The sequence below is a fragment of the Cryptomeria japonica genome, chromosome 3 (genome assembly GCF_030272615.1).
Source record: "Cryptomeria japonica chromosome 3, Sugi_1.0, whole genome shotgun sequence".
Taxonomy (NCBI): Eukaryota; Viridiplantae; Streptophyta; class Pinopsida; order Cupressales; family Cupressaceae; genus Cryptomeria; species Cryptomeria japonica.
This window is the reverse complement of record NC_081407.1, coordinates 287,869,150-287,877,198: the sequence shown is the minus strand read 5'-3', so window position 1 is coordinate 287,877,198 and position 8,049 is coordinate 287,869,150. Positions and strand designations below refer to the sequence as shown.

The 8,049-nt window shown below is 32.8% G+C and overlaps 1 protein-coding gene across 1 annotated transcript; it reads left to right on the top strand.

Annotated features, from left to right (window-relative positions):
* The first annotated feature begins 412 nt into the window (after positions 1-412).
* LOC131068525 (L-ascorbate oxidase homolog) lies at positions 413-7,767 on the top strand. The gene is made up of 8 exons (XM_058003714.2): positions 413-621; positions 3,014-3,123; positions 3,206-3,476; positions 3,581-3,686; positions 4,384-4,729; positions 6,200-6,562; positions 6,667-6,745; positions 6,984-7,767. Exons 1-8 carry the CDS (start codon positions 484-486, stop codon positions 7,227-7,229), a joined length of 1,659 nt encoding a protein of 552 aa, XP_057859697.2. The 5' UTR covers positions 413-483; the 3' UTR covers positions 7,230-7,767.
* The last annotated feature ends 282 nt before the right edge of the window (positions 7,768-8,049 follow it).

The window sequence follows — 8,049 nt, the reverse complement described above, 5'->3', positions numbered from 1 at the left end:
ATTATTACCAATTTTTCTTTTTACGCGTGCACTAAAACCTATCCATTAACACACATTGACATCCATCACTAAATTCACTTACAAATTCAATTATTAAACTCAATCTTTAATTAAATTCAAAACTTTACAAAAAGATATTAACACGCATTAATTCATTCCAGCACTTATATTATTAATAGTAAACTATTCCGCGCAAATTTCAGGCCGAATCCAATTAATCTCGGTGGAACTGGTTTATCTTGAATACAGTCTGTTTCCTTGCGATTTGGCGGTCGGTTTAGCCGCTAATGAAGTCCAAACTGAAAGTTGTTAGCTAAACAATGTGCTGGCTAAACAGAACGCCAATTCTTACCTACAAACTAGATCATCCAGACATTCAGATGCAACAAACCGCCAATTTAGAGAACAAAATCACTGAAAAATTCTGTGCTTATATATACACAACCTTCTTTTTGATGAAGACTCCAAACAGAAATTGTGAAGATGGAGTTGTTTCAGCAGACAATGATGCTTTTTATACTGTTTCTGGTTCTGGTTTTGGTTCACTGTGAAAATCCATACAGATTTTTCACTTGGAATGTAAGTTATGGGACCATTTGGCCTCTGGGTGTTCCACAGGAGGTGAGTTTATGTATTATTTTACTTGTTTTGTTATTTATTGTCATGATTATTCTTATAAGATAGATTAGATTTTCACAGTTCATAATGATTATTGTTTTGTTTTTGAATTTAATTGTGTGTCAATTTGTTTGTATCATAACTATGTACAAGACAATGTAGAGATAAAACAATAATGGTTATTACTGTTAAAGCTTTTCCAATCGATTATATTACAAAACTATTGAAGTTTTTGCTCTACCATTGTTCTGAGCTATTTTGTTCAACAGAACGAAGTTCTGTTTATGTCTGGCTTGAAAAATTTACTGAAGGAAAGAAAGTTTGGGTTTTTCTGTTTATGTCTGGCTTGAAAAATTTACTGAAGGAAAGAAAGTTTGGGTTTTAATGTTGGCTCAAATGAGAACAAAATTTTCAATCAAAATGTTTCTGACAAATCAGTATACAAAATTAAAATTATAATAATATGGTTAGTTTAAGTTTATTTTAGATAATTCAGTTTTATTTTATTATTTCAAATATCATTTCATTTATTATTATTTTAATATAAAAACAATCTAATTAACAAACTCTAATCTTTATAGAGTTAATAATACGCAATGAAAATGGGTTTATAACTTTTAAAAAGTAATTTTGTTATTGTTATTAAAAATGATTTGATTTTATTGGGTCAAGTTTTAATGTTTAGGATTTTTTTATTATATTATATGGTAAAAATAAAAATAAAAATTAGTGTTTTTCTAAGGATGTAAAAATAAAATTGACAAAATTTTATGTATAATGATTTTTTTTTATAATTTTGAAAATAACATAAGATAATTTTAAAATAATACATTAAATTAGTATTTAAATTTTAAATATAATCGATAAAATTATTAAAGAATAATAAAAACAAATCAAGAGAAGTTAAAATTCTAATAGGTCAATAATCATAAAATATATTATAAAACATGATTTTAAGATGCCTAAAATAGAAACATATAATCTTGAGAAGCAATGCTTTAGCATTAAGGATATTTAAATTATTATTCGTGCCTCTTCACTTGTAAATGAAATTTAGGGATCTTATCTTACCAAAGCTATAGGTATTATTCCACTCATTGATGTGATCAAGTAGTAATTATGATACATAAATTTAGAGGAATGATCAAATGCATATGCAATTGGAAAAACATGAGATTTGATTGGGATGGTACACCATGGCTTCTATTCTACTAGGCCTTGTAGGCATTGGCATGGATAGACTTCCTCCATGGAAATTGATACACCAAATCTTTTTACAAGGGAGATAAATAGGAATATTAATATTTTTACAAGGGATAAAAATATGAGTATCAAGATGAGATCTATAGAGCCTACCTATAACTCCAAGTGGTTAAATTCTAAGGAACCTCTTTTCTCAAAGTTCCAACACTACTTCAATACATACCTTCACTTCAAGAATGTGATCACCATACCTCCATGTTATACCAAGCTTCAATTGTCCTACATTTTGAGGTTCAGTTTGGCACTATTTGGAGTTTGTTCATGCCTCCAAAAAAGATCAATCACCAAATTTTTTAATGTGCTTTGTGTTTGTCAAATTTATTTGATGAAGCTTGAAATTAAAGACGATATTGATTTTAGATTCTCTACTTAACCATTAGATTAGGGACAACTCTTTTATTTTTTCACAAACTCCTATAACTCTCATATGACATAGATGATTAACTCTATTATTTTTATTATAAAATGATCTACAATTATAAGATTACTTCTTTTATTTCTCTTGTTTTTTTCTAAGATCAAGTAGAAATTATGACAAATCAAAAAATATGATTTGCTAACATATACTTTTTTCTTTGTGCACACCATTTTATTTTATTATGTACTTTTAAATTTAATAGAGTTATGAGATATTCCCAATTTATCATTTATATAATTATTCTTTTTTAATTCTACAAAATAATTTTAAATTTTAAACACTAATATCACTATAATTTATAATTATCATTATCATCTATACTTTTTCATTTCTAACTACTCTAGTGGCTGTCGACTCTAAGTTACCTTGTCCAGCACCCTCAATCGTTAACTTCATATTTCAACTGTTTGGAGGGGTCAAGGATTGCTTGAAATGTTTAAAAAATATATAGTTTTCGTACATTTTTTCTGTCGATAATTCTTCAGTTTTGAAGAGAATATGTCAGAGCTCTCTAAAATCAAAGCTTTCGATATATCTCTTATGTAATTACAATCATGCCTTTTTGTCATTGGTATACAGAGAATTGAATTGATTTGCAGATAGTGGTGCTGATCACATCTTAAATTTTTTATATATTTTACTATACTCTTAAATCTGAAGCTCCTTTCAAGAAAATTAGAATGAGAGTGCTAATTAGGTTTTAAATTTTGGCAGGGAATCCTCATCAATGGCCAATTCCCAGGTCCTCAGATCGATTCAGTCACAAATGATAATCTAGTTATCAATGTCTTCAACAATTTGAGGCAGCCTTTCCTGATTACTTGGTAATGGAATTTGCATTTGGAAATATTCACATAGTCCACGATTGAAACATTTATTGTTTCTCATTTTTTATGATATACTCAGGAATGGAGTCCAACATCGAAAAAACTCATGGGAAGATGGGGTGCTGGGAACCAATTGCCCAATTCCTCCTGGCAAAAACTTCACCTATAAATTCCAAGTAAAAGATCAGATTGGAAGCTACTATTATTTTCCTTCAACATTATTCCACAAGGCAGCTGGAGGGTTTGGGGGATTGACCATTGCAAGCAGGCCTCTAATCCCTGTTCCCTACCCTCCTCCTGATGGGGAGTACACCCTTCTTATTGGGGATTGGTACAAAAGAAATCATTCTGTAAGACAAAACATAACCCTAACCTGTGAAATTCATTTTGTTTCTAATCTATCTATCTCTCGAATTAACTCATGGGGATTCTGATTAGCATTGGGCTTTACCAGGAGCTGAGAAGAAGACTTGACAAGGGAATTCCTTTAGGCATACCTGATGGTGTTCAAATAAATGGGCTTGGTGGTAGCTCTCGTCCGTCCTTCAATGTTGATGGAGGTATTTTTTCTTTTTTCTTTTTTCATTATGCAGGACAAAGTATTGTTTTGGTTTAAATAGCACACTTTAAATTTTGATTTGGTTAGACAGATCATTTGAAATTACATTAATAAATAGATCACAGTGAAGAAGATAGTGTGATTTGAAAACGGTTATCCAGTTCCTAGGATGCACAAGCATCCATTATTATGTATTTATAATGCATGAAGGATATTGATGTCTTGGTGTATCTTAGGACTGGATAGTCGTTTTTGTTTTATTTCAGATAAATGACATAAACAAGTCAAAGCTTAAAGAGAAATGGCTAGCATCCATTACAATGTATTAATAATGTATGAGGGGTATTGATGTCTTGATGCATTCTAAGAACTAGATAGTTGTTTTCGTATGATTTCAATTAAATGACCTAAATAAGTTAAAGCTGAAAGTGTGTTTAAACTTAAAAAAATACATAATTCACAGATAACATGTTATGAATACTGTCAGAGCCAATACTATTTTCCCAGTGATTGTATGCTAATTGAGTAAGGTGATGTCATCCTTCATAACATCTACCACCTTCAGGGTAGCCAGTTGCCCATAAACCATGCAACTTTAATTTACATTTTTGATAGGTGGCATGTTCCAGTTTTGCAAAACAAAATTTCAAGTTTAAACTTTTCTGTACACTGATGGCTGTTATATTTATATTTTGCAGGTAAAACTTACAGGCTTAGAATTTCAAATGTGGGATTGTCAACTTCATTAAATTTCAGGATTCAGGGACACAACCTGACATTGGTAGAAGTGGAAGGATCACACACAGTACAAAGTACTTATGACTCCCTGGACATCCATGTGGGTCAGTCATATACAGTCCTCATTACTACCAACCAACCTCCAAAAGATTATTACATAGTGGCATCCACCCGCTTCGTAAAACCAGTTCATGCTGGGATAGGACTCCTCCATTACAGTAATTCAAATCAGTCTGCATCAGGCCGGTTTCCTCCAGGTCCTCCTAGACGCATTGAGTGGTCTCTTAACCAAGCAAGAACCATCAGGTATGGCAAATTTGGAGCACCTTTCTATAGTTTATGTGGGGGAAAATAAATACAGCATCTTCAGATAAAACTTTGAAAAGTTGTTCAGAAACCTGAATTTGAAGCAAACAAGTGCTTTTACACCCAACCCTCCCTGAATGTAGACTTCCTCAGCATCATTGGTAAAAACACGTGTGTTTTGACTAGAGGCATCAATCAAGATAATATTGTGCTCTCTGTTCTGATTATCAGTAAATTTCCAAGAAGATTTATTAATCTGCTTTGCAGGCCAACTGTCCTGATCATGCTGTTATGCCGCATCACTGTCTTTGTGGGAGATATTTTTGGTCACGGTTCTTCTTATATCCAATCTTCTGACTGATTTGAAATATTAAGTTGCCCTATTTGAGAAAATGAACCCTGCTCCCTTTCTGAAATCTTCAAATCTAATTGACTTAGGGTGATATTAGAGCCCTCTGATGGCATAGTTTCTAAGTAAATGTCCTAGTATTATTCTTATTCTTCATGAATGCTACTAAAAATAACTGCATTGTCTAGGCAAGTGCCAAAACTGTAGAACTTCTAAGCCAAACTTTAACTCCCATATCAACTATGTCATTCCTAAACACTAGAACAACAGCTTTTCCTGGCATCCAAGTCAGATCTGCGATTATTGCAGATATACTCTTACTCAAATCAGCTCGATTCCCACATCCAAATTGCAGATATATTATCATCCAAATCATCTCTGTTGTCACAGTTTTTCTATCTCAGGCTTAGATCCTTTATGCTGCAGTCCTATGGAGGGGGCTTCATTTTATAAGTGGGCAGTCCTATAGATTTTGGGATAATGAATAAGCTTCAATATTTAGAAAGTTGGCGGTCTCGTGATTGTTTAGGAATAAGGAATGTCAAATCTACAACTTTATAGCTAAATGTAAAAAAATATTGACAGGAATTTAAAAACTTAAAATATTAATTATATATTGCAGCAAAATTTTAGAAAAAGGTAAGGAAAACTTTCAGCCTATCCAAAACCACCCCTTAAATCTGAAAAATAATAACTCCTATTTACTTTTACGAAATTATAATTTGACTTGTAACATAGTTTCATTTTTCTCATGAAATCCATTGCTCCTTTCCTATCAACTAAATCAACTGACACTCATAAAAAGCCAAATCACAGATTTTCTATGATCCAAAATCATCTAATATTAGCCCTTACTTAAAAGACAGGTTTCCTTTTCAGGGTGGTTCAAACACTCTTATTTTTGAGCTTAAAAGTTTCATACCAATCAGATCTTTCTTATCTCCCAAATTAATGTTGCCTACCCTAAGCATCGTATTCACAGCTTTTCTATCATCGATATCACCCTCTTATTAGATTGTAATTTAAATTCAACACATGTATTTATCAGTCATCTTGTTAAAATTTAGATGTTTTTCCTTTCTGTCTGCTAAGTAAATTATTTCTTTTTATGTAACTTGCAGATGGAATTTAACAGCCAGTGCAGCTCGCCCCAACCCACAAGGTTCATATCACTATGGGTCAATAAATGTAACAAGAACGATCATTCTCTCCAACTCAGAAGTACAAATTGACAACAAACAGCGATATGCAATCAATGGGGTCTCCTATGCCCAACCTGACACACCCCTGAAGCTGGCCGATTTCTACAACATCTCAGGAGTTTTCGCTTTGAATAGCATTCCTGATCACCCAACAAAAGGGATTCAACTCCAGACTGCTGTAATGTCTGGCGACTATAAGACCTTCGTTGAAATTGTCTTTACAAATCATGAGAAAACTATTCAATCCTGGCACTTGGACGGCTATTCCTTCTTTGTCGTTGGGTATGTTTTCTATAGGAACAATACCCTTAAGCTTTTCTGCTCCTGGACTAGGTCTGGTTTTAATTTTGTGAGGTTTAACACCAAGAAAAAATGATGGCGTGCAGTATGGACCGGGGCCGATGGAGTCCTGCAAGCAGGAAAAGTTACAATTTGTTTGATGCAGTTTATCGTTGTACTGTACAGGTAAACCCTGCTCTGTATAAACAAAATCCCTTGGTATTGATCTCCAACTTCATTTAGAAATCATAGGCACCCATGGAATATAAATTTAATCATACTATGAAATAAACTGATCCTCAGCTCTCCCATCATTTCCCTTTGCAAACTTATTACCATATACAGGTAGATGGAATTCCATAATTTATTGCCATAATATTCATTATTTTTCATGTGTAACTTGAGTTTATATGGGTGGTTGCAGGTATATCCCAGGTCCTGGACAGCGATTTTAACCTCACTGGACAATGCAGGGATGTGGAATATAAGATCTGCATCATGGGAAAGGCAATATCTGGGGCAGCAATTTTACCTTCGGATTTTTGGTGGGTACAACCCAAGAGATGAGTACTCTGTTCCCTTAAATGCTCTCAAGTGTGGGAAGGCTAAAGGCTATCACACATCGGGGCAACGCACCACCCTTACAGACGAATGGTCATCTACAATGTAATCCTTTCATTATTCATTATATTAAATTATTTTCGAATAAATGAGGGCATAAATCTTCACAGCTTCAGCCTGATTTTAATGCCCTCTAGGCCAAAATGGTCTTTGGAAAGTATCACAGTGTGTCTACATATATTTGGAAGATTGTTGGTATATCAAAGTGGGTATGAATGTTTCTAAAATTGTTTGGTGCTCACATATACAGACTGTTGCTTATCACCTTTTCCTCTTTTCATCATGGGGTATAACGTGATAGTTATAAACAAATTCTTGAACTATGAACAGCAATCAGCATCAGAATCATAGAATCAATGAGTAGTAAACAGCATCAGAATCGCAAGAATCAAGGTTTTTAATTCTTGGTATTGTTCTTTCTACTGAATTTAGAATTGAAGGGAGCAGAATTGAGTCCAAATTTTGACATTAGCTCAGTGTGTCTGAATAGAGGAAAGGCCAAGTTAAACCTTCATTGTAATGTGGACAATATGTCCCAAATAAAAGTTAATTATTTTAGTTAATTTTCTTCACTACAAAATTCATCTTTGGAGATATCCATGGAAAAATGATCCTTTATGGTGTCAAATATGTAATGGAAGTATAATTTTGAGATGTTTTTGAAGTTCATATCCATACATCTATTTTGAGCAGACACTTTCTCTCAATATTTTAGGTTAGAGTTTTGATTCCATTTTGATTTGATTAAAGAAAATTATTTGTTTTGATTCTATTTTGACATGAATTATTGAATTGATTAAGGAAAAATAAACAATAATACATTTTGTGATTTATTAAAAGAAAAAGAAAACAAAACAATACAGAGAGCC